Genomic DNA, 26,734 nt, shown 5'->3' with positions numbered 1-26,734 from the left:
CATGGTTAAATTAAATTTGGTCCTGAATTCACAACAGTATGGCAATAATAGATTTGATCCACTACTGTAGTTGATGGAGTCTTGAACTGCTAGAGGTTGATGGCAGATTATTCATGGATGTCAGGCAAATTAGAATCCAGGAAAATAATCTGTGTTCATTTGGGTAAACCAAATTTATAAGTAATTAGGGACCCAGAAATGAAGTGCATTGTGTACACTAATATATGCTGAAAAAACCACTTGCTTCAGTGATTGCCACAATTTGATATTTTATTGAGAAGTATTGTGAATGACAAAAACTGTCAAGTGAGTGTAGTACAGTTGTTGTGGTGTGATTTCAGTGTTGCCGTATTATGTCATCCTTAAAGGTGGTACGTTGCTATAAATATATTATAATAACATCATTACAGTGTTGCCTTCAGGTGAAGGCAAGGCGACCTGGTTGCAAGGAACAGCACGGCAGCCCGGCCTAGCCCGGGCTACTCAGGCCAACAACAGATGCTGACATCAATGTGGTGGACGGTCGAAAGCGTTTATTATCTTATCTCATGGGTTTAAATAGTCTTGAGGGACTTTGCTACGTCAGGGGGGGTTGGTAGGGTCTCTAGGGTTAGTCAGGAGTGGAAAACTACTGGGTTAGGTGTGGTTACATTCTTTGGGGTAATAGATAACGTGCTGCAGGAGGAGAGGGGGAAGGGGTCTTTCTTTCTGTCACATCCCGAAATCTTCCGTTCGCCTGTCCCTATCTACTATATCTCCCCCATCCTTTTCATAAATAAAATGAGGTAGTCGTAGATATAGGCACTGGAGTGAGGTACAAACTTGTAACTTGGTAAGGAAAAGGGGGTTTGGTAAATTTGAATAATTCTCGCAAGGTGAGTTTCGAAGGCTTTTGCGACTGACTGTGTTCGCAGTTTTTGGTTTACAGCATTTGTTGCTGGCCTATGAACAGAATGTTCGCCCGTTCTACACGGGCCTGAACAAACGAGACTAGTTTGTTCAGCAGGCATGGTCCTATGGTAACAGCTAAAAGCAGTATTGCCAGTGGACCTACCAGGGCGGAAATTAAAGTGGTGAGCCAAGGTGATTGATTGAACCAGGATTCGAACCAGCTCTGCTGGGTTTCTCTGTCTTTCTTTCTCTGAGCCAGTCTATCTCGGAGTTCTGCCATGGAGTCTTTAACGACTCCCGTATGATCTGCATAAAAGCAGCATTCCTCTTTCAAAGCTGCACACAGTCCTCCTTGTTGCATGAACAAGAGGTCCAGTCCTCGCCTATTCTGTAAAACTACTTCTGAAAGCGAAGAGACTGATTTTTCTAGATAGGAGATGGATTTCTCAATCCTCTGCAGGTCTTCGTCGATGGTCATTTGCAGCTGAGAGAGTCCGTGCTGTTGGGTTGCGATGGCTGAGACACCCGTGGCTGTGCCAGCTGCTCCCAGGCTGAGCAGCATTGCGATAGTGATACCTGTGATTATTTCTCTTTTGTGGAGTCTGTCGGGTTCCTTGAAAAGGTGATACACCTCTTCGTCTGAGTGGTACAGGACCCTAGGAACAATCAGAACTTGGACACAGAAGTCGATAGAGTCGTTAAATTTGGCAAGGAACACACAAGGACTCACTCCTGACCGTTAGCAAACTCACATCCCAGATGCAGATGGGACCACCCACTTAGTGATCTTTCTGTTGGGCTTGACAACTTTAGTGCAGAAGTTGCCTTTCTGCTTTGCTAAAGCTGCATTGCCAAAACATCTGCCCTGGCCTGTGATTTGACTCAGGGTGATTCCTCTGCGGGGGGTGTCCCATCTGCACTGGTGGGGGGCACTGGCTGTGGAGTAACCGAAGGGGCTGTCTGAAGCAATGCCTTCGTAAAAAGGGGGTTTAACATCATAGCAAAGCCAACAGGAATTAGTTAGGTTTGGTTTGGTTTTGTTTAGGGTTAGAAAGGTAGCTTCTAGCATGCGAAAGATTGGGTTTGGGTCTGACTCAGCTGTGCGGCCTATCTGGAGGGATTCCGCATGGCCGGTCGGAGTATCGGTGACTTTTGGGGGCAAGGTCTTGGGGTGGGTTGTGTTTTTCCCTTTTAGCACGTTCTTGATAACTTTATTTGGTCCTACTGGTCGAGGTGCTGGTGGTTGGAGCCTGATAATTCGTACATTCACCCACCTTCTCGGTCCTCTGAGGACCACTGTCCACGTTCTACCTGTGGTCCAACTAGGGTGGTCTGGCTGTAGAATGGTCATGTTATAACTTACACATCCCCGATATCTAGGCTGTGCATTGTGATCTCCACAGTCAAAAGGTGCCCAGGTGAACTGTAAAAATTTGTTGGGCTCCTGCGGTTGCCACCCATCTCCCCATGGTCTGGCATCTGTAACAATGGTTTCGCAACCCCAGTATCTGCAATGTCCCCACCGCAGGTAGTCACAGTACCTTTTCCCTGGGTTGGACGCTGGGCACCAGTAGGATATGTACATGAATACGATACGTGGGTTTATGGGCCGTAGTTTTGGTTGTCTCGGAAACAGATCAGCTATGTGGAACACGAAGGATGGGGTGTTCGCTGTGGTGACCTCTTGTCACTCTAAAGATATTGCATGACCCACCTGAATGGCTGGTATGGGTAGTGGCCTGGGTCGGCTTGCCCCCCGCCACAAGCCCCAACAGCAAAATCGCACAAAGACACTGTGCATGTCTGGGTCTCACTGGTGTGGCACTCTTGGGTTTTGTCTGGTGGCTTGGTGGTCTGTCATCTCCCTCTGGAACAGGGGTGTACGCGTCATGGGGACGATCCACGAGCATGTCCTGCAAACAGAAACTCACAGTTTTTCATTAGTTTCATTCTGAAGGTCAGGTTTGATTGACCTGAGTGGACACCACCTGATTCTGTCCTCTTTTTTGACTGCCGTGTACCCTCGTCCCGTAAGCACCAGTCTCCAGCCCCGTTCCCATTCGCCTAGCTCGTTTTTGATCATGACCTGCAGGCCCTCCTCTAGTGTCCGGGTGGCCCAGTGCTTTCGAATGAGACTGTTTGTCTCATCTCCCCTAGGGAATTGGTTCAGTGCTAGCAACGTGGTTGCCAGCATGCGCATTTGGTCTCCTGAGGGAATGGAATTGGCAAAGCCCTCTGCCTTTGTCAATACTTCTAACTTGGCTTTTAGGGTCTGGTTTGCTCGCTCAACAATGGCCTGTCCAGTGCTGTTATATGGGATCTCCTGTACTAAGGTGATGCCCCACACCGAGGCAAATTCCTGCACTGATTTGGAGATAAAATTGGAAGCATTGTCAGTTTTAATTTGCTTGGGGATACCAAGCCATGCCATAACTGTCAGCCAGTGCTGGATTGTGGCTTTAGAGTTGGATTTGAGGTGCTGTGTTGCCACGATCACTCCGCTGTAAGTGTCCACTGTCACTGCAAGCCGTGATCGGGGCTTCAGCAGTTCGCAGGAAGTGAGGTCTGACTGCCAGATTTCTGAGGCCTTGAGACCTCTCGGGTTGACCCCACCGGTCCATAGGGGTGACTTCTGGCAGTGAGGGCAAGTGGCCACCACGTGCCTTGCGTCTGCTGTCAAGATCCCGCATCTCTTCGCCAGTGCTTTGGCTCCGATGTGGAGTGACTCGTGCAGTTGACAAGCTTCCTGCAACGTCCACACACCCTTTGCCACGGCATCTGCTTTGTCATTGCCAATCTGGAAGAAGCCCTTGACTGGGTTATGGCTGTTGATGTGAATGACAGACACAGTGCCTTGTCGTGAAGAGAGTGCCTCTTCAAGCATCGAGGCTGCTGCAGATGTTGACACACCTGGTCTCGACATGGCTAGGCAAAGCTTTGCCACGAATATAGAGTCTGTTATGATGTTGAGGTGTTCATCTTGGAAGAGTCTGCACGCCAAAACCACTGCTGCTGCTTCTAGCTGTTGCACTGACAGTGTGGGGTCACATGTTTTGACGCAATGCCATGTTTCTTCTGCCTGCCACACCACTGCTGCAGTAGAAGTCGTGGAGGAGGCATCTGTGAAGACCGTCGGTCCTGGCTGCGGTCGGTCCATGACCTTTGGTGGTACGTCTGTGTCGACAATGGTCAGTAGCTGGGTCCAAGGTGGTCTGGTGGCGTAGGAGATTTCTCCTCCGAAGCCAGTGAGAGCAAGGGCCAGGTGCTCCAATATCGCGGTTGACTCCATGGTCAGTCGCTTGCGGAAGGGGAGGTGGATCCTTGCCGGCTCGGTCCCCAGGTGTCTCAGGGTGAGTTTTCTGCCTTTCACGATGAGGTTAGCAACACATTTGATTCTTGGTGAAAATGCATGAGTTGGTCTTCCGAGGACCACCCATTAGATTGGTTGGGATTTTTCGGAAGGTCTTTGGGCCAGTGCTCCCACTCCTCCTTTCTGCGTGAAGTGGATGTATAAATCTAGCGGTGCGCTTGGGTTCCACCTGGCAAGTGTGCCAGTGGACATCTGACATTCGATGAAGTTGAGAGAGTCTGTTGCTTGTGGCGTCAGCTCCTTGGGGTCCCAGGTGTGTTTTCCTTTCAGGAGGTCATACAAGGGGTCTATGACCTCTGGAGGAACTAGGATGACATTGCGGAGCCACTGCAGAGATCCCACAAGGCACTGCATGTTATGGAGGGTCTTGATGTCTCGTCAGACCTTTACCCTGGGTGGAGTCACGTAGGAGTTTGTGATCCCCACTCCTAGGAAGGTCACGCACGGTCCTCTCTTGATCTTCATGTTCGTGATCTCAAAGCCGTTGGCCTGGAGAGTTTCTGTGATTGTGGACACTAGGTGGTCCACTTGGCTTGCTGATGGTGCAGCGACAAGGATGTCGTCCATGTACTGAATGATGGTTGCAGCAGGGTGGGACTGTCGGACTGGCATTAGTGCCCTGTCTACGGTGATCTGGCATATGGTCGGGCTGTCCACAAGACCTTGTGGTAGCACCTTCCATTGGAAGCGGAGGTTAGGTCGCTCGCCATTTGGGAACATGACGGAAAAGGCGAATCGTTCTTTGTCCTCAGCATGCAGGGGTATCGAAAAGAAACAGTCTTTGATGTCCAGCACCGCGCATGGCTGCCCTTTGGGGATGGCTGAGTTCGTGGGCAGCAGTGTCTGAACTGGACCCATGGGTTGGATTGTCTTGTTCACCTCCCTCAGGTCGTGGATGAGACGATAACCTTCTCCAGATCTCTTGGGGATTACAAATACAGGGGTGTTCCACGGGCTGGTGGAGGGTTCTATGTGACCCTTTGCAGCTTGCGGTCGACCAGTTCCAGCAAGGCTGCCATTCGAGGCTTTGACAGGGGCCAATGCTCAACCCATATGGGGTCTGCTGATTTCCAAGTCAGTCTGATTGGCAGCAGTGGGTGTATGGCAGTGGCCCTCATTATAAATTTGTAATCCTGACTCCTAACATGGCAAGGACGTCCCTTCCTATCAGGGGTGGAGAGTTTTGCAAAGTGTAGGGGTGGATTGCTACTGTTTGTTCTGGTCCCTTTTTTGTATGAAGTGTTATAGCTACTAATTGGGTGCTTTTTCAAGCTCGGGACGGCCCTCCCACTCCGTTCACTGGGGGGATTTCTTTGCATTGCCAGTGTTGGGGCCACAGTGCTTGGGGAAAAATTGAGCAGTCTGCTCCTGTGTCTGCCCAAAACTGAAGCCCTATGATGTGGGGGTCCTGACTTCCATAAAGGCGGCATGTCCCACACACCTTTGGGGGCTCCTTCCCTATTTTCATGGCCAGGGCCACCCAGGGGTCCCGCTCTGGGGCGCCCCTTGCTGGCCCTGCGGCACAGGCGCTGCTTGCGGTGGTAGTGGGTACGAAGGTACCGCAGGCTGTGTTGCAAAATTCTGCAATTGTGTCGCTGGCGGGGGTACGAAGCTGGCTGCCTCCTGTGGGGGTATGGGGTATAAGGGCGCCCCGCCCCACTGGGGGTTGGCATAGATGGGCCGCCTTGCATTCGCGGTGGGAGGAGGCTAAGTGCGGCCCACGCGCCCCCTCCCTTTCCTGTTTCCCTGGGGCCAGGACCTGCATTCCTTAGCGAGGTGCCCCTTCCTCCTGGAGCCCCAACAGGCTCCTCTCGGGCGTGTTTGGGGTGGAGGCGTCGCGGCGGGCTGCCGTGTCGGCTGGGGACAGCTCACCGCGATGTGACCTGCCTCACCACACTTGAAACATGCCATGTCACTGGTCAGGGTGTGGACAGCTGCCTGAATGGGTGTCAGGTGCTCTTCCCTTACTACATGTCTGATCATGTCAGCCAAGCTGGCTCCGGCTGGCAGGGAACGTAAGATATCCTTGGTGACAGAGTTGCACTGCTGGCGCAAGCAGTCAGCTACCACGGGGCCCTTTGCCTCTGCCAGCAGGGTAGAGGAGTCTATTGCTGCCTGCAGGTGATCTACGAACTGCGTGAAGCTTTCGCTCTCTGCCTGCCTCACGGTGGACCACAGCAACGACTTGGCCACGACCTGAGAGGTGGCACAAATAGCCTCCCTAGCAGCCCGAGTGGTCGCCCTGACCTCCTCAGCCTGCATCTGCGTGGCTTGTTGCAGAGGCGTGATCATATCATCGTGCTTTCCTATCAGCCTGGATAAACTCAAGCCGTGCAGTGGTTGCCTCGCGCCAGATGCTTGGGCTAGTAGCTTTGTACAATTATCCTCCCATTCCTGTCTAAACACAATCATTCCTGCACCCTCAAGTATCATGCGACCTATTCGTTTAGTATCAAAGGGAAGCAAGTTGTCATTACCAAAAAGACCATCGATTAAAGTGGAGACCATGGCCGAATTGATTCCTTTTTCTGCAATGGCTTTGACAATTGACTGTACATCTTTTGGGTTTACCTCTGGTGGTTCCCTTCTGGGCCGGTGATCCTCACCGGGAAGGCTTGTATGGCAGCCGCTGGGGACCATTCAGCACAGGCTATTTTTATTTTTCCCCAGTCGGGCTGGTTCGTATTGTGGTTGCTTTTCGGTGCGGCTTAAAGCTTTACTTGGTTTTGTTTTAAATCGCATTGGCTCCGTTTCCTCCGTTTTAGAGTCCCAGCTCGCTTCCGTCAGCTTTTCCGAGCTGCTGGACCTGCTGCTGGACTCAGAGCCGGAAGTCGAATGCCAGCGAACTTCCGGGGCTCGGTGCCTTTTTGCCTGGCTCTGAGCCCTCTCCTCCCCCTGGGGGTGGCATTGCTCCCGCCCCCCGGGCTTGCCCTGCCTCCTGCAGGGGGAGGTCTCTCCCTTAAATGGTAGCAGCGTCTGACGTGGCTGCCGATTGGCTCCATGCCCTCTGCCGCTCTCCTCCTCTTTCTCCCCCATACGTGCATTAGCAAAACTCCGTGCCTCCGGGCTTTTCACGCTGTGACCGCCCGCGCCCCACCCCTCTCTATGGCTGCCAGCTCCATTTTCAACGGAGTAGGGTGGCGGCGTGGTTGGGATTTTTTCCCAAGCCGCGGTTTCTGTGTCTCTGGCTTCCCTCGCCAGCCCCTGCCAAAAGAACTCCGCGTGCTGCTGCACCTCCGGCAACGGGTCACTGATCGGTGGCGGTGGGACGGATGGGGAAGCCGTGGATTTTTGGGAAGGTTCCGCGGGGGTGTTTGGGCTCTGGCCCGGGGAGGGGGGTGACGCGCCGGGCCCCCCCGGATCCCCGCTCCCGGGCGGATTGCCCTCAGGGGCAGTTTGCGTTGCCACTCCTACCCCTAGCTTGGGTGTAACCAATAAACACGTGCGCGCTGCGCTCCATGCCTCCTGCTCTTCTATTGCTCTGCGCAGGGCTTTCTCAACTTTGCCCCATGCCTTAAGGCTTCTGCCACTGCCTGAGGATTTCGTGTCCTCAGCCAGCGTTTTTTCCCATATTTCTGGATGCAAAACATCCATGGGGCGGTCAATTGCCCCAAGCACAAGGAGCCTTGCTATAGCAAGATAAAAGTCTTTGAGCCTGCACTCAATACTGCACTGCTTATGAATCGCACTTACGACGCTTGCGATGGCGTCCATGACGATCGCGGGTCCCGGGACATCTCCCTCACCGAGATACGGTTTTACCGCTCCGGCCGCTGTTCTTGTCCAGGCGACACCCGCTACCCGAGCGAATCTTTCCTGGGTTTCGGCACCAGATATGTCGCCTTCAGGTGAAGGCAAGGCGACCTGGTTGCAAGGAACAGCACAGCAGCCTGGCCTAGCCCGGGCTACTCGGGCCAACAACAGATGCTGACACCAATGTGGTGGACGGTCGAAAGCGTTTATTATCTTATCTCATGGGTTTAAATAGTCTTGGGGGACTTTGCTACGTCAGGGGAGGTTGGTAGGGTCTCTGGGGTTAGTCAGGAGTGGAAAACTACTGGGTTAGGTGTGGTTACATTCTTTGGGGTAATAGATAACGTGCTGCAGGAGGAGAGGGGGAAGGGGTCTTTCTTTCTGTCACATCCCGAAATCTTCTGTTCGCCTGTCCCTATCTACTACATCACAGTCACATTCAGGTGGTGTTGTGTTAAGCCCAGCAATGAAAGGTACTACCTTTTACCCCAAACAAATTTAGCATTCCTCCAGTGAAGTTGCAGGAGAGAAGTGAGCTTGGAAGCCCTCTTTAACTTTCTGGATATCTGGCAGTTGCTATCCAAAGCTTAACTTTTCTGTGTAAGGATGAGGCTGGGTGATTCCCAGTTAGGATTTGTATATCCCTAGCATCATCAAGACTCTTGAAAATGGTACACAGCAACCTTGCAGAAACAGAAATTACTGCAGATGCTGCTGTTAAGGGTGCCATCTTCTGTGTCTGAATTGGTACTTAGAAGATGATACTTATCTTTTTTAGCCAGGTCTCATAAGCTCTCACAGAAAAGTACCATACAAAATAGCTCAGCTATCTATAAAAGCAGCGGGATGGCTTCTGCAACAGTGTTGTAAACAGAAAAGTTTTAATTAAAGGCAAAATAACAAAGCTCTTTACAGAGAACAACCGAGCCAGGGCAAGAGGTTCTTGCGCCTGCTAAAACACTTCACAAAAGTGATTACTTCTTTTGTTCTCTTCTTTGTCTAGTGAATTGCTGAGGCGGGACTTTTTAGCTTCTGTCCAGTTAACTGTCCTTAAGTTTGAGATGAAGTCCCCAAGGTCCTATGAGGTGTCTTTTAACCAAGTTGAGGAAAGAAGTTTCTAGGCTTTTTTCCTTTTTAAGGAGACAAAGAGTAATTTGTTCACTCTGTCAACAGGGAGCACATTCGTTCAAGAAGACCTTGAAGATGTTGGCACTAAAGAAAGCTCATACTTGTCAGCATGCATAGATGTCCTGGTTCTGGCCAGGACAGGGTTAATATTTTTAGTATGCTTGAGGGAGCATGGCTAGTACCCAGAGGTTATTCTATACCACCTCATGTCATTGCCAGGTGTGGGGGGAAGGGGATCCTTCAAGGGAGAAGGGGTCCCTTCAGTTTGAGAATGTGTGGCAGACGGAGCCATCCAGCATTGTCTATTGTTGGGGATTTCCACAGTGAGCAATAATTTTTCCTTTCTTCTACCCTCTGTCATTAGTATTGTTGTTACAATTCATTTTTTTCTCTCATTCCTGTGTCCAGTAAATTGTTCTTATTCAAAGATCAAAACCTCTGATCTTTGCCTTGTGGCTCCAATTCTCCTCTCCATCCCACTGCAGGGAAGGGGAGAGGAGGGAGGGAACAAGCAGCAGTGTGGTTTGGAGAGCATCAGTAGGACTACTAAATTAGGGAATTCCCTTCCTAAACCATGACAACATGCCAAAAAGATCTAGGCTTAGTGAAATCCTGTGAATTTATGCTTAGCACCTCTGCTGTAAAGACAGGCTAAGAATTCATGTTGGGGTTGTTCAGTCTGAAAGAAGAGTAGGCTCCAAGGAGACTTTCTGGTGGTCCTCCAGGACGTAATGGAAGCCTATAAGATGGGTGGAGTGGGACGTTTTCAAGGTAAGGCAGTGATAGGACAAGGGGGGAATGGCTATAGACTGAAGGAGGGTAGATTTAGATTAGATATTAAATATAAAGAATAAATTCTCTACTGTTGGTGTGATGAGACACTGGAACAGGTTGTCCAGAGAAGTTGTGGATGCTTCATTTCTGGAAGTGCTCAAGGCCAGGTTGGATGGGGCTTTGAGTAACCTGGTCTGGTGAAAAGTGTCCTTTCCATGGCAAGAGAGTTGGAAAACTATGATCTTTAAGGTTTTTTCTTAGCTAAACAATTCTGTGATTCTATGAAAAATCCTTATTGATGCACCCCCCTTTAGTTATATCTTGTAATATCAAATTTTCTTATTTAGGAAGGAATAATGTGTCATCAAATTTAATGAGGTCAAACAGAGTTCTTTGCAATTGTTGGTAAACTCTGTTTTAACAAGTGAAATGCTAGCAGTTTTTGGCTATTATGTAGAGACAGGCAGCCTAAATTCTGGATGGCAGCGTGGATGAAGATGAATGAAAATACAAAATGGATTGGGTGAGAAAGAGGCTTTGGGTCAAGAATATTTTAAGTACACACTATGTAATTTTTAACACCCATTAAGAAAATGCTTGAGTTTCTAGCCTGATCCAGCACCCTGTCAAGACAATTGACATCTTCTGATTAATTTTGGAAAAGGCATGAATTTCATTTTTATCCTGATATGCATATGTGTACTTGGCACAGTTTTTTTTTCCTCTGAACTCATTTAGGTTGATCTAGTTGGGGAAATTAAAAGTTGAGATTTTAGTGTGTTCTTATATTTTGGATGAGCCCCCAATTGAATTGAACAGGGCTTATGCCTTTATTAATGTTCAGATCTTTATTAAAAAGATCAGCTGGGCAGGGGGCTTGACACAGAGCTCACCCTCGCTGTTGTAGCTTTTTCCAGGTAGCCAAAGGGTGAAGAGGTGTTGAAGCGATACGCGGAATAAATAAATAGACTCCACAACTCGATGTAGTTATGAAGTGGGTATGTATGACAGCAGCCGGCACAAGTGAGATCGCTCTCCAAAATCTTGTGCCCCGAGCTGGAGTTTGTCCCACAATTTTATTCACAAAGGTGTTCCATATGTAATACATTACACAACTTTTCTATGCATATTCAACCCCTGGCCCCGCCTGTCTTCGCCTCTCATGCTAAATAGGTCCACGCCCTTCTGGGCATGCGTGGTTTTCTGTGGTGGTCTTTATGGGGATCTCTGGTGGTCTTCTGAGGCTGAAACCATAGTCTTCCTCTGCATTGAACTTTTGAACTCTTCTCCTCTGCGCATGCGCTTTTGATCTTCTGCTATCTTATCTGGGTAAGTCCATCATCCTTGACAGAGGGGCCTCCTTATCTGAGTTCTTTGCATTCCTGGTCTTCTCTGGTATTTGTCTTTTTGCAAGAAGCTTTAAAGAATTTTTTTTTTTTTTCCTCTTCTCTCTTTCCTATGTCTTTTTTTTGCGCCATGGCAGAGGTTTCTTAAAATTCAACACATGATTCTACAAACATTTGATACATTCATTTTTGATACATTCATTTTTGATACATTCATTTTGTTAGCTCAAGTGATCTCTGGAAAATCTCTTATTTCAGTGTGCAGTCTGTATCTGAAGTCCCAATCAGCAGACCATCCTCTCTCCTTTCCTCATGACACCCTGGTAGGGTGAGGGGATGTGCAGAGCCTGTTGCTGAAGTCCAGCAGCAGCTGTCCCTTCTCTTTTCCTCCTGGTAACACCAGGAAGAGCTGCTTTTGTTCCTGCTTCCCATAGCCCAGTCCAGTCCAGTCCTCTGGAGGCTATGGTGACAGGTCAAACATAGACTAGGGATGTGGTTCCATTTTCCCCAACCAGTGCACCCGTCCAGTCCCTCCACTGTGCCCAGCCTTCCATTTAGGGGTGTTTTCATCCCCAAAACCCCCTTCCATGATTCTACTGGTCCCTCTATTTTGCATCCCAGTCCTAGAATGGCAGTGTGGGTGGGGGTGTAGGTGATCCCCAGGAGCAATTAGCTAATTAACATTTCAATATCAGTACTTAGCTCAAGCCATCAGTGTCTCAGTATTGCCATGGGAACCAGGAAGGCTCTTTTGTTCATAACAATGCAGATCTTTTTCGTTCTGATGCAAACTAAAACTGTGAACTCTATCTGTTATGAAACACATTGGTTTTTTAAATCTGGAATAGATATAAAAGAATCACAATATAAAAGAATTGCATGTTACTTGGCATACCGATGAGCAGCATTCTTATTGATATTTTTCGCGTCTTTTTTTTTCTTTTTTTTCTTTTTTTCTGTAGCCTCTTGCCTTCCTTCACCCAAAACAGACCCACATAAGAACCATTCTGGATAAAGAATAAAATAAAATATATTTTTTGGAATATGTTGCTCCTTGATTGTGTGTTTGATGAGTTTATGGCTTTCTGATGTAAAATAGTTCCTTTTCAAAGAATGTCTCTTCCTTGATGGCTCAGGGTACAGCAAGCAAAGGCTGAATGAATTACTGACTTCTTAAATTAACCTCTATCCTGGTACTAAAGTTCTTTCTGAAAAAGAAAATAAATTTGTATATTTTAGAGAGAATTCCTAGTGGCACGTGCAAGAAATTATGGCAAGTATCCTTCTTTGGGAGCGTAAACGATTTGGGTCTGCCAAAGGTTTTGCATTATGATTTCAATGTATTCGTGTTGGAAGTATGCAATTCAGTTTATTAAATAAGGAAGTAGATGCTTTGCTCAAGAAGGAAACTGTCTTGAGATTTTGAATAAGAAGGTGTCAGTGGAATAAACATCATTGTCCACAATGTCCAAATTACTAGATCTGCTAGTTAGGTGCTTGTTTTTTTGTTTTTCTTTACTTCCCTCCTTTTTCCTTCCAAATATTTTTGCATGTTTCAAGCAGTAGCCTGCTGAATTTTTGAGCTAACACTGAAGCAGAGTAACATGTGTCTCTTTCTTGACAGTGCTGATCAGGCTCTAGACAGATTTGCTATGAAGAAATTCTTTGATGATAAAGTTTCAGCTTTAATGCAGCCATCCCAAAGAAGGTATTCAATTTGTTTCTAATTTATATCAATAGGAAATGTCATAATTATCTTCTCCTCCCATCCCTTAATCTCTTCCCAGGTATGTGAAGGCCATTTCTACAAGACCCTCCAGTGCTTCCTGAATTCTCAGTACTTTATCTTATATTATTATTCCTTGATTGATGACATCTCTCCTTCCGTTCCTGCATGTGGTCCCAGACAGACAAGACCTTTTGTACCACGCTGTTATCTAAATGGGTTCTCGCTGCATTGTTTATTAACAAAGAGATGTCACAAGTTTGATTGTTCCAAGATAACAATAAACTAATTTTTCTGTGGTGTAATGATGAGTATGGGAAGTTTGCTGATTAATGTGCAATAAAGGTTTTTTTACGACTTGTTTAGAGGATCAGCAGATTATGCACTTGACCCATGTCCATTCTAGTAAATGTTTGTCAGAGCATGCAATATTCATTATGTTTATCTGGATGTGTTACCTTTTCAGTTTGTCTGTGTCACAAAGGTTGAATTAGAATTTGAAGTAATAATCACTTTGGAAAATGAATAGTTCTGGGATTCACTGTGTACCTTGTTTTTATGACAGGTAATTGAAGGATTCAGTACCAAAAGAGACTGATATTCATTAGACAAGTAATTGTGATATAGGTGAATCTCTTTTAGAAATATAAAATACCATCTAGGTTTGATTTGGTAATTATTGTTTGGGGTTTTTTTTTTTGGTCTTAAACCATGTGTGTGCAGTAGGTTGTTTAGAAGTGGTTTAAAGTATAGGAATTTGCTAGTAATTAAAACAGAAAAATCATTAGTAACAACTAGTGTAAGGTGTTTGGTTCTGTTAATCTCTAAATAAAAACGTACTATTTTCTTTTTTAATCCATTAGGCGACATGCACAGCTCCTTTTAACTTGAAAAATAATAACAGAACATTCCATTTGACTTGAAATAAATTTTTCGTTAGTAGAAATTGACTGGTCCTTTTTTGTTTCAATTTTGTGATTGCATTTGTGTATTGCATTTTAGCAATAAGGATTTGAGAATGCTGCCTACCAGACAGAGAAGTGTGAACCATAGCAGCAAAATGGAAGAGATATTGTTAATCTTCCCATATAGAAGCTCTAGACAGCAGGCATATTTCAGTGAGAGCCAGGAACCTCCACAAAAACCTGTGAATTGTGCATCAGGGCAGTTTTCCAACCATGTTTAAGGAAGCTTCAGTAAATACTAACTTAAGTGAACTATGTGTGAGCCCTAAAGCTAGATGCTAGGTATAAATGGTTGCATCTATCTTTCCTACACCCCCTTCAAGGACACTTGATTAATTCTTCTGGGGGGTAACTGGAGGAGAGGGCCTCAAAGATACTCAGTTTGCTTCTTGACTGATGGAGTCAACATCTTTGCTCGCCAGTACTGAACTTGAGCTGCCCATACCATCTTCCAAACATATACACATACTTTGGCGTGTGATTTCTCATGAGAACAGGGGTAGTTTCCAAACTGTTTGTCACAACTGTTTTCCCAAATCTCACCTCTCCTACTTTGCCTGGCCTGGCAGTGGCCACTAATCTTATTGCAGAGAAAGGAAAACCAACTCTCTTAATATTTGTGGATATATTCCTGTGTTCCCATTCTGATCAGTCAGTGGCCTTTTAATATGCTTTTTCTCTGAAACCATTGCTGGGTAATTAATTAGTGATATCCTTGTTAAAACCCAGTTGATGTATAAATGGGTATAATTTAAATGGATCTCAAAATTGTGAAATATGAAAATATACCCATTTTTCACATTTTGAAACCTCTTCTCCACTGAATCTTGTCCAGATCAAAATAAACTGTGGCCATTAAGTCACTTAGCTTTTCCCTGCTGCTAGTTGGGTATTGTAACAATGGTAAGAAAAGTAGCTGTAGACCAGATCTATTTTGAATCCATTCTCAGATAAGCAGTTGAAGATTTCTCTGAATGAGAAATGCAGATAGAGACCCTTCATATGAAAAAAAATTCTCATAAACCTTCAGGATAAATCTTTCAACGCTCTTCTCAAAAATAAGCCAGCTATCTCTAGGCCCCTTAAATGCACTGCCTACAGAAAGGTTTTCAAAAATTCAGTCACATTTTTGTAATAATTAAAAGCTGGTAAAGAGAAAATGTTCACATTGATAATAATTTATTAAAGTCGTGAGAGGTCACTGACAAAACATTTTAACACATTATTTTTTTGTCATGTTAGGTGTGACAATTTGTGCTTTTGATGTATCAAATCCTTTCAGAAAGACTGAAGGAGAAAACAAACGAAAAAAAAGTTGCCTTTTCTTAGCATTTAAAATAAATAGAGCTTTGCAAGCTGTCTGTAAAATGAAACCTATTTTAAATTACCCACAACCCCTATTCTGGGGTAGTACAGCTGTTGTTACTTGGCAGGATACCCTTCGTTGTGGTATTACCAGGAGTTCAGTTAATGAGATCTAGGTGAAAAAAGGTGATTTTCCTCTATACATTCCTGAGAATATTAAGGAAGATAAATTAAGATCTTCTCATAGCCGTGGAAAAAAAAGGGACTCAAAGCCAGTCATGATGCAGTGTTGTTTACTTGCATGTATTTACTCATGAGCTTGTGACCAAACCATGTATTAAATCACATAAACAGAATAATTTTCACATTGCTGTGGTAGTTTTTCTCTTGTTTTGTGCAGAAAGAGATCACTTCTTATTATGAAGATGTTAATTGACCACATTGCTCTTAATGTTAAGATATCTGAGAAGGGCATTTCTTGCTATTGTTTTAATGAAGATGACTTCAGTGTAAATTGGATGGAAACCGTATCATGCTGCTGTGAAATACATTTAGGACTACAGTTGTAACTAGGAATGTGTACCAAAACAATTGACTTGACTCTCTTCTACTTAATTTCTTACTTAGAGTAGTAATGTAAATAACCAAAATAAAGCTATCAACAATAGCAATATAACAGTCATGGATTTAATACAGGGGTAAATTAAAGTGTCTTTTCATGCTGTTTTTTGAAGATTATTATTTTGGAGTTATGTGCATTATCACAATGCTATTCATTACCCATAATCTGGAAATGCCATTGTGTAAATAATGTATTTCCCTAGTATTAGTAGTTTTATATAATTCAGATAAACTTTTTGTTTTCAGATATGTGCAGTTCTTAAGTGGCCTTCTATCTGGATCTGTGAAAATGAATGCAACCCCTCTTTTCCTGCACTATGTTATTCTTCATGGCATCCCCAACTTAAATGCTGGGGGAGGTAAATTACCTAATTTTTCCTGTTCAGGTGTAGGATCAAATTCTTGTTTCATTTTGGAACTTTCTAGAAAGCCTGCATGAATCTCAAATTAGAATTAATATCTTCTTGATATGCATCCACATATTGCCAATAAAGTAGCCAGAAGAGAAGCATTCCAAGAGTAAAAATTGGAGCAGATGAAATAAATTTCTTGTTCTTTGTTAAATGAATAGTTGATGCTATTCGTGTCTGCCTATCTCTGAACAGTTGTGGTCCCTGTTACTGCAAGAGATCTGGGAAGCTGGTCAGCTTTCACAGTAATTTCCTCTTTGTTTTGGGAAATTATTATAATCTATTTTCTGGTTTGAGATTGGATTTTGTGTGGATAAGCTGTTTGGATAGGGTGTACTTGCAGAATTACACATAATCATTTAGTTTGGAAAAAGACCTCCAAGATCATCGAGTCCAACCTTTGACCCATCATCACTTTGTCAACTAGATCATGGCACTAAGTGCCATACAGGGATGGTGACTCCACCACCTCCCTGGGCATTCCATTACAAAGTTTAACAGCCCTTTCAGTGAGCAAATTCTTCCTGCTGTCCGAAAGGAGCCTTCTCTGTGCAGCTTGAGGCTATGTCCTCTTACTGTGTAGTTCGTTGCCCAGGAGAAAATCCCGACTCCCACCTTGCTACAACCTCCTTTCAGGCAGTTATATGGAGTGATAAGGTCTCTCTGAGCCTCCTTTTCTCTAGGTTAAACAACCCAGCTCTCTCAGCCTCTCCTCACAGGACATGTGTGGAGACTCTTCACCAGCTCCCTTGACTTTTCTAAGCACACCACTTCAGTGTCTTTCTTGAAGTGAGTGGCCCAGAACTCAACACAATAGTTGAGGTGTGGCCTCACCACTGCTACTAACATGGTTTGCTATCCTAAGTGGATTTAAAATTAAAATGATAGAATGAGATAATGTGCTAGAGCACAGTGAAGGAATACAACTTTAATGGTTGCACTTGATGAACTTAGAGGTCTTATGATTTGTGTTTCTGCATTTTTATTATCTGAAGGTAAAATAGCACTTATCTTTTGTAATATAATCAACATGATTTTGTGATGACTATATTGTCATTGCTGTTTACTTGGATTTTATTTCTAAAATAACTGCTTTTATAAAGCCAAGGTATTGCTTGTTCTAGGTAAAAATTTAAGGGCCTTAAATACTGATTTTGAAACAAATCTGAAGATCAAATAATTTGTTTTTTTTGGAAAATGTTTTTATTTTATATTGGGGGTTTGCTTTCTTTTGGCCATTAACATTCTTCCTTTATTAATTCTGTTTTCATGCAGAATTTGTTTTCTTCCTTACTAGAATCCTTTAAAGTCCCTCCCTATTGAATTCAGAACTAGTATAAAAATAAAATAAAATAAAATAAAATAAAATAAAATAAAATAAAATAAAATAAAATAATAAAATAGGCTAAAACGTTTTAGCCAATTTTGCTTTGAAGGGTATTTTGACAGTTCAGTATTGCCACTTATGTGCCATTTTGCTCAATCTGGATGTGCATGAAACTTCTAGGTGTAATTGCTTCCTGTATATGAATGTTACAAAACATTTTTGTTTGCTTCTTTTCAGCTTGTTGGCCTTTTCTGAAGTTATATCAGGCTATGCAACCAGTTTATACATCTGGAATATAGTAAGTTCTAAGCATTTTCCACTATGTTTGAATTTAGGTTTTAATTTCCATGATTGCAGAATTACATAGCCTTTTTTAGTTTTGTTTATGAGTTTCTTGTTTGTTTTGTGTTTTTATGTCTTTAAATCATGTCTTTTTTTTTCTTCTGTCAAGTAGCATAGGGTCAGAAAATCAAAGTCGAATCTGCATTGCTATAGCCCCTGCCCAGCTTTTGAAAGGAGATATTATGGTGAGTTAATTGTATGGAATGAAAATCTATTGACATGACAGTTTACAGTTTCTGACCTATTTTGTGTTGTAAAAAAAAATTGTTTGGTTAAATGCCTGGAGATAACAGAATAATTTAGATTAGTTTAGTCATCATCTTTGGCTTTCATGGGAATAAAAACTCCTGTAAAACTTAAACAAGAAGGTTTTTAGGAGCAAATTGTTTTCAAAACAATTGCTTTTAGAATTCTCATTTTATGGCATCACCAAGTCCAGTAAGGCCTGTATTGCTCTTTTCTTTATAAAGATTACTTTGGGGAGTATTTGTAATTTGGCATTAAAATATCTTGCCCTATAATTTGGCAGGCAGTATGCACAACTGTAAAACTGTCTTCTATAATGAAAATACCTAGGTAATTCTAAATTGTTCTGGCACTCAAAAAAATGTGATACCAACTAAGGGATAGATATTGTCCAAGGTGTGGCCAGCATAGGGTTACATTTTGCAGTAGCCAGACAGAGCATGATTTGGACCCAAAGGTTATTTTGTATGACCTCATGTTATTTTTCAGGGACAGGGGAAGGGCTTCCTTCCTGGTCAGGTAGCATGATGAAGGGGAGTGCTCGGGTATTGCTGGGGTTTCTGGGAGGTAGGGGGAAGGAAGAATGGGAGACATCTGTGAGTAATCATGTGTGAATTGTCTAAGTTTTGTTTACTTGTACTCTCTATCATTTCTATTGTTGCTGTTACTGTTTGTGCATCCAATACTCCTCTCCAACCTGCTGTGGGGGAGAGGAGGAGGGGTAGTGCTTGAGCAGTGTGCGTGGTTTGGAGTGTTTCAGTGGGAACACTGAATTGGAAAACACCATTCCTGAACCACAATAGTCTTATTTGGCACCCAGTGTGAGACATGAAGGGTTAGGATGGCAACAGGTCTGCCCAGAGTGGGTTTGAAACAAATTTTCATCTAAGCATTTTGTTGCATTAGGTCCAGAGCCACTGGTCACAATGTTGCTTGATTTGTCCATGTGGTGTAGTACCTGACTGTGTATATTTCCATACCTCATGGTATTTTTCGGATCAGGGATAGGAATCAGGATTGTTTTGTTGTATACTATGGGATACAAGCTTACAATGTGGTAACATCAAAGACAATGGGGGTCATTTGGGATGTGTATTGAGTGCTTCTGTCCTGCCCTTACCTCCAGCACTGTCTTTGGGAGTCCATTAATAATCATCATACCCAGTTTGTGGGGGAAACAAGGGAGAATGATTTTCCCCAGTTATTCACCTCCTTTTTATCTTTCAGACCTCTTATAACAGTTTTTGAGAATTTTGAATTCCCCTTAGATACTTAGGAAAGCTTGTTCTTGTGGCTAAGTCTGCCAGCTCTCCTCAGTATGGTTCACATGTTAGACTAACAGGAAATGTTTAGGAGGGTCTTTCAAAGATCTGCCCTGAGGGTATGTCTTCATGAGTGGCATGGAAGGTAGGAGAAAATGGGCCAGCTTCTGAAGGACTGTCCTGCTCCAGTGGTTTTTAAGTTCACCTCTGAACAACTACAAGACTCTGTTGAAGTGCTAAAATATGCAAAAGAAGAAATGCTGTGTCAGTTCCAGAGAGGAATGAAGTTTTGCAATGTGCTGGGCTTTGTTGCTGTTTATTGGACATTGCTCATTAGCAGACAGCATCCTCAGAGGGAAGGGAGGAAAGCAAATCAACAGGCACTGTGGCCACTCAAACTGCAGCTGAACCAGGGGAACAACATGTGCTGGTAGCAGTAGCCCCTATACAGAAGAAGAAATACAAGACTGAATCAATTGAGGAAGAGGAAGAAGCAGGGCTAGAGATAATCACCTGATCTCTGTCCCTGGGTGAGCTATGAAGTATGAGTAAGGATTGCAGCCATCAGCTGGTTAGCCCCTGGTGATGCGGCTTGTCCAATACTGGGATATTGTGGCCCATGATATGAAACCAGCTGGTAATGAAGCCAAGCTGGGATCCCTGTCCTGGAATGTGTACATTGGGATTGGGAAGAGGACAGCGCCTCAGCTTCAGAAGGTGACTCCTGTCAAATATAAGGAGAGTCTTGTATTTTAACAAGGGTGATATATTAGTGCACTGAGAGAAGTGGAACAACATGGAGAAAGGTATCCAGTACTTGAGAGAATTACCTGTGCTGGAGGTACTTTATGAGCAATTCTCTATAAATCTGGATTAAGTCTGGTGTACACAAACACTGCATGTGGTGGAAGTTCCTAGGAAGTCACCATTGCTGTGTATGAACTCATTGACAGTGATGTCATGGAAAGAAGGTGAACAAAGAGTGAATAATTTGGTTGCCAAACTCCAGCTATATGAAGAAAGTACCTTTTCCTCCCTATGGGTCTGCATCTTGTCCATGGAAAGGCTGTCCCAGGATCTCCTGCAATTTAAAGAGGACTACCAGCAATTTAAAGAAGTGTCCCATGCCCTGCTAGTACAGACCAGGCTCTGCTATTAGCAACAAGCGTTGTCTTACTCAAGAGAGAGGGTACACACCACAAAGTAACCTGTGGTTTTACCTGCATAACCATGGGGAGGATATATGGAGGTGGGATGGAAAGCCCACCTCTGTCCAAGCAGCACTGGTGTATGAATTGAGAGGAAGCACAACTACTGCAGGAAATTCTTCAAGGGTATATCCAGCTCAGAGAGAATAGGAGGACTGATGCTACTTCCAATGCTCTTGAAACAACCTCCATACTTAAAAGAAATGAGCAACAAGTACTGTTACCAGCAGAAGCCCTACCTTCAACCAGGTGTGGGAAAGGGACAGACCCACATGAGTATAAGGTTTTAGTGACACCAGCATTCGATGTACCCTGATGCTTTCAAGGTATGTAGGGGAAGAATCTTTTGCTGTTTCTGGGGTGACAGCTGACTGTAATGGAAGTTGTAGTGAGCCTGACTGGGAATGAATGGCAAAAACACCCAGCTGTGACTGGACAGAGACCCTGTGCTTCATTGGCATAGATTACCTTAATAGAGGGTTTGAGGACCAAAAGGGCATCACTTGGCTTTTGGTATAGCTGTTACAGAGACAGAGGAAATTGGACAGATGAATACCTTGCCTCGTCTCTCAGTGGACCCTTCTGCTGTGGGACTTATAAGAGTTGAAAAACAATAGGTACCGATCACTACCACAACAATGTACCCACAGTAATGCAAGAAACTGTGACACTGTGATTGAAATTATTCACCCTCCAGAGAGCCGAGGAGTGGTCAGCAAGGCTTGCTCATCCTTTATTAGTCCTGTATGGCCAGTGCATAAGTCCATTGGAGAGTGGAGACCACTTCTGAGTGCTGCTGTACTGGGCATGCTGGAACTTCACTATGAACTTGAGTGCAAGGCAGCAAAGTGGTGTAACTTTTCATAATGCTAATGCATTTTTCTCCATTTCTTTATCAGAAAAGTGCAGGTGACAGTTAGTGTCCAGTATACCTGAAACTGACTGCTCCAGGACTTGAAATAACTCTACTCTTTGCCATCAGTTTTGTACTGATCCAGACTGAACTGCAAAAGGGCAAGGCCCAGAATACTTGCAACACATTGACAACATCATTCTGTGAGATTACACAGCAGAGGAAGTTTTTGAGAAAGGCGAGAAGATAATCCAGGTCCTCCTGAAGGTCAGATGTGCTATAGAGCAGAGTAAGGTCAATGAACCTACCCAGGAAATTCAGATTTTAGGAGTAAAATGGCATGATGAGTGTTGTCAGGTTCCAATGGACGTAGGCAAAAAGCCAGCAGCTGTGTCCCTGCCAGCAAGAAGGAAACACAGGCTTTCCTAGCTGTTTTTGGAGGATGTATTTTCCAGATTTCAGTTAGATTGTAAGACATCTCTATCAAGTGACCTGGAAGAATAATGATTTTAAGTGTGGTCCTGAACAACAACAAGCATTTGAACAAGTCAAACAAAAGATTGCTCATGCAGTAGCTCTTGGGCCAGTCAGGACAGGATAAGATGTGAAAACTGTACTCTATACCGCAGCTGGGGAGAATGGTCTTTCCTGGAGTGTCTGGCAAAAGGTACCCAGGAAGACCTGAGGAAAAGCCCTAGTGTTCCATAGTCAGGAATCTAAGGCCTGCTACACCCCTTATGAAAAAGAGATCCTGACAGCTTATGAAGGTATAGTATAATATTTATATTATTCTAGCAGTTCATGAAGGTTTGAGCTGCTTCAGAAGTGACTGACATCAAAGCACAGCTCCTCCTGGCACCTTAACTGCCAATGCTGTGTTGCATGTTCAAAGGATATTTCACACATGCCACTGACACTTCATGGAGTGAGTCATGCTGATCACAGCTAGCTTGAATAGGAAACCTCAATTGCTGAAGGATCTTGGAACTCAACACAAACTGGCCGGAAGGCAAAAATTTTATACTAACGTCAGAGAAGCAGGAGAAGGTGACATGCTGAGGAGGCTTCACTATATATATAATCAGCACCAGAAAATGAAAAGCAATATGCTCTTTTTACCAACAGTTCCTGCTGTATTGTAGGGATACATTGAAAACAGAAAGCTATGGAGTCCTATGTGACAAGCTGCAGAAGCTATTGAGGGACAAAGTGGATCAAGTCCGGTCACAGAGCTGAAGGGCATCCAGTTGGCTTTAGGTATGACTGAATGGGAGAAATGGCCAGCACTCTACCTGTACACTGATTCATGGATGGTGGCAACTGCACTGTGGTAGTGTCTGTACCAGTGGAAAAAGATTAATTGGTATCATAGAAGTAAACCTATCTGGTCTGTTGAATTATATCAAGACATTGCTACCTGGACAGTTGGCTGCAAAAGTACCTCATGTAGATGCACACAGGCTGAAGAGTCAAGCTACTGAAGAATGTTGCACCAACAAGGTGGATCAAGCTGCCAAGATTAAAGTGTCTCAGGTGGATCTAGACTGACAACATAAGGGGGAATTACTTCTGGCTTGGTGGGCCCATGACACCTCAGATTGTGAGGGAAGAGATGCAACATACAGATGGGCTTGTGATTGAGGGGTGGATTTACCAAGAGCTCTGTCTCTCAGGTTATCCATAACTGTGAAATGTGCTGCAGTCAAGCAGGATAAGCAGGTAAAGCCCCCATGGTATGGGGGACAATGGTCAAAATACAAATATGAGAAGGTCTGGGAGATTGATTGCATCACACTCAGGCAAACCCATTGAGGGAAGCATTACCTTCTTAAAATGGTGGAAGCAACCACTGGAGATGTGGTCTGTGCCTCACGCCACTGCCAGGAGCACCATCTTGAGCTTTGAAAAGCAAGTCCTGTGGAGACATGCCACCCCAGAAAGAAGTGAGTTGGACAAGGGGACTGATTGCAAAAATTGCCTCATAGGTACCTGGACCAGACAGCATGGTATGTAGTGGGTGTATCATACTCTTTATCATGCACCAGCCTCTGGGAAAATGGAACATTACAATGGACTGTTAAAGCCATATTAAAAACAATGGATGGTGGGACCATCAAGCATTGGGATATAGAGGAGGCTACCTGGTTAGTTTACACTACAACTCTACCAGTTGAGCTGGCCCTGCCCAATCAAAACGTCCATGTACTGCCGAAGGGAATAAAGACCTTGTAGTGCATGAGGAGTATGTTAGGCAAGACAGTTTGAATTAGTTCTGCTTCAAGCAAAGGCAAACCCATCCATTGTTTTTACTCAAGGACCTAGGTGCACTTGGTGTGTAATGCAGAGGTACAGGGGAAATGTGGTGTATACTTCAAAGGGACTTGATTTTTGGGTGAGAACAATAATACTGAATTGAATAATGTTGGTTGCTGAATGACACTGCCAGTGTATGTCGTAACTGCCATGAACAGTGAGAATGGACTGCTCCAGATACACCAGTCATGAGCTCCTGATGCAGCTTGCAGCCACCCAACAGCCCAACAGCCCTTCTGCATTAGAAGACACCTAGGACAGATGGAAGTGGCAGTTATAAACTGAATTAACTCAGCAGACAACTTGGAGGGATTAGGCCAGTGGCTATGGAAATGATACCTGTCCTTGTGTGTGTGTGTATGTACACACATGTGTATATATATATATACATACATATATATGTGTGTGTGTGTGTGTGTATGTATGTATGTGTGTGTGTTTATGAATGGAAGGGTGTGGGTTTTGGGCATGATGTAGATGGCATAGAATAAGGGGTGGATAATATCCTGGTCCTGGTCAAGACAGGTTTAATTTTTGCAGTAGCCAGAAGGGACATGGCTAGGACACAGAGGTTATTTTATACCACCTGGTTTCATTTTTTGGGGATGGGGAAGGGCAGCTTCCTTCTGGTTTGTATTGCATGGTGGAAGGAGCAGTTGGGCACTGCTGGGGATTCTGTTGGGGGGAGATTTGAGCAATTGTATATGCCTTGTTCATTTTTTGTTGTTGTTTTTTCTTGTACACTCTGTTATTATCCTGTACACTCTGTATTGTTGCTGTTACTGTTCATTGTCTTATTTAACTGTAAATTGATTTTATCTCAGTCTGTCATCATTACCTTTTGTTACTCCAATTCTCTTCAGCATGCTGCTGGGGAGAAAGAGAGAGGGTGTGGTTGAGTGGTGTGTGGTTTGAAGTGTTTCAGTGAGAACATTGACTTGGGGAATAGCATTCCTAAACCACAGCAGTGATCTTGGTATCGAAATATTTTTATTATTTTCCCTCCCCCTTCAGTTCTGTATATGTTTTTTAAAATATACTATTATAAATTGGCATATTCTGAAAGTTTGAGACAGTTTCAAATTAAGGGATATTCTGCTACTTTTTGAAGGACTGTTGGTGCCTAAGGAAATGGAATAGATCACAACAGAAATCAGTCTGAGATAAACTCAGTATCTCTCAAATGAGATTTTAGAATGGAAAAAGAGCATGTAGCTTTTCAGTAATGCATAATTTTAAAAGAGATAATCTTCCTTAATCTCATGCTATTATTTGAGATAATTCTGTGCAAACCAGTGTATTTTTCAGCACTTCAGTATTTCCTAAACAAAGACTTCAGTTTTGATTTTTTTATTATGTCTAAACAAAATTTTCACTGGTATCAGACAAAAATAATAACCTGTATGATGCTCCACCTCCAATTCCAAAAGGTTTAACTACTTGAAATGCATGTTTGGTTTTTTTTTTAAAGTAAATATCCTCTCTTGCCTTAGATTTAGGGAATTTGTTAATATCATGTGAATAGCATGTGGTGGTAAAGAACAGATGCAGCTGTTGAAAAGCTGCACTGACATCTGTAAATGCATATAAGAATTTTACAGCACATTACAGTGGCTTGCATTAATTCTTGATTATGGCATCAAAAGGTAGTGAAGTCAGAATTCAAAGTTACGCTTAGACTTCATTGAAAGTTTATTATGCATACTGAGCACTAAAATATATTTTTAGTCTGTGGATATAGAAGTAAAATATTACTGATTGTAAGAGAACAGATTTTCATTAAAAATTACAATTCTCTGTGGGTAAGTTTTTTAGAGCAAAAATTAAGTTACTTTTAACTTAAGTGAATTGAAACTTTAAATTATTTAATTTTAAGCTAACCTACGTTAAATCCAAGGCTGGTACTTTGAATTGGAAAGTAAAAAGAAGGAGGAGCTCCTCTCCTTCAGCATTTTTATAAATGAGATTATGTAAAAGACAGTACATTTTGAGTAAATCCAACCAGTTTGCAAAGCCAAAATGGATGAATGTATATAAACTTAAAGATGCTCTTTTCAAGTATTTTTGCTCACATAATACAATTACATGGAATTATCACAGTTACTTTCATACCAGTTCTACATTTCGGAGCAGGTTAATGTGGGAAATAGATTTGTAGAGACCCACGAGGGTTAGTTTTAGATTATGAGCTTTAAAACATCTACATCATAGTGTGGCAAAAAGCTGATAGGCCAAGAAACACTTATAGTGTATTGTAAGTGAGAAATAGTAGGCTTCTGATTGTGATGGTGTGAATTAGAACATCTGTAGTGTCTCAACCTTCTCAGGAGACTGAAAATAAAACAAAAGTTTTTAAAACACCTCTCGATTGCCCCATCTCCAGATAAAAAAAAAAAAAATACTGTTCAGTCCAACAGGTTAGCTCTAATATCTCTCATCAGGGCTCTCTTAATTCTCTTTCTGTCCATTTTTCACTTCTGGGCAAACTTGCCCTTTTCATCCTTTATGATGGTGTTTTGTCTTTACAGAAATGTTTGGCATGCTGGAGATTGAGCATTTGTTTGTTGACTCAAGCAGTCAAACTGTTACTCATACTTTACCCTTTGGTAATTAAGAGTAGTGAAGTCATGCTGGTAGTTGCGTTGGACTAAAAGGAAGTAGATCCCTTTAACAGGGGTGTGTACAGAATTAGTGCACGTAAAGCACTGTCCAAAAAAAGAAGCAAATACTATTTTACCTGGTATTGCCAATATACTATAGGGAATTCTCTTAACACAAACGAAGAAAGAAAGAAACAACCTTCTTCCTTTCAGATGAAATAGAGATTGCATGCATAGAGGATCTCCCAGCCCTTATAATAGTTTAGGAATATGTGATTTGCATACAGAAAACGT

At 43.5% G+C, this 26,734-nt stretch overlaps 1 protein-coding gene across 39 annotated transcripts in view; it reads left to right on the top strand.

Moving 5' to 3' along the window:
- TNS3 (tensin 3) overlaps window positions 1-26,734 on the top strand; it is a 186,414-nt gene that overhangs the window by 66,911 nt on the left and 92,769 nt on the right. For 30 of the 39 annotated variants that reach the window (XM_085571624.1, XM_085571620.1, XM_085571617.1 and 27 more), the window contains 4 exons: window positions 12,887-12,970; window positions 16,126-16,238; window positions 17,854-17,914; window positions 18,068-18,143. In XM_085571624.1, the coding sequence (XP_085427750.1) occupies window positions 12,887-12,970; window positions 16,126-16,238; window positions 17,854-17,914; window positions 18,068-18,143 (334 nt within the window). Of the gene's footprint in view, window positions 1-10,817; window positions 10,915-12,886; window positions 12,971-16,125; window positions 16,239-17,853; window positions 17,915-18,067; window positions 18,144-26,734 lie in introns of those variants that run through there. The other 9 variants (XM_085571626.1, XM_085571618.1, XM_085571634.1 and 6 more) reach the window with 3 other exon arrangements.

The sequence above is a fragment of the Lonchura striata genome, chromosome 2, assembly GCF_050655825.1.
Source record: "Lonchura striata isolate lonStrDom1 chromosome 2, ASM5065582v1, whole genome shotgun sequence".
In the NCBI taxonomy this organism is placed as follows: domain Eukaryota; kingdom Metazoa; phylum Chordata; class Aves; order Passeriformes; family Estrildidae; genus Lonchura; species Lonchura striata.
This window is presented reverse-complemented; position numbering and strand designations above follow the sequence as displayed.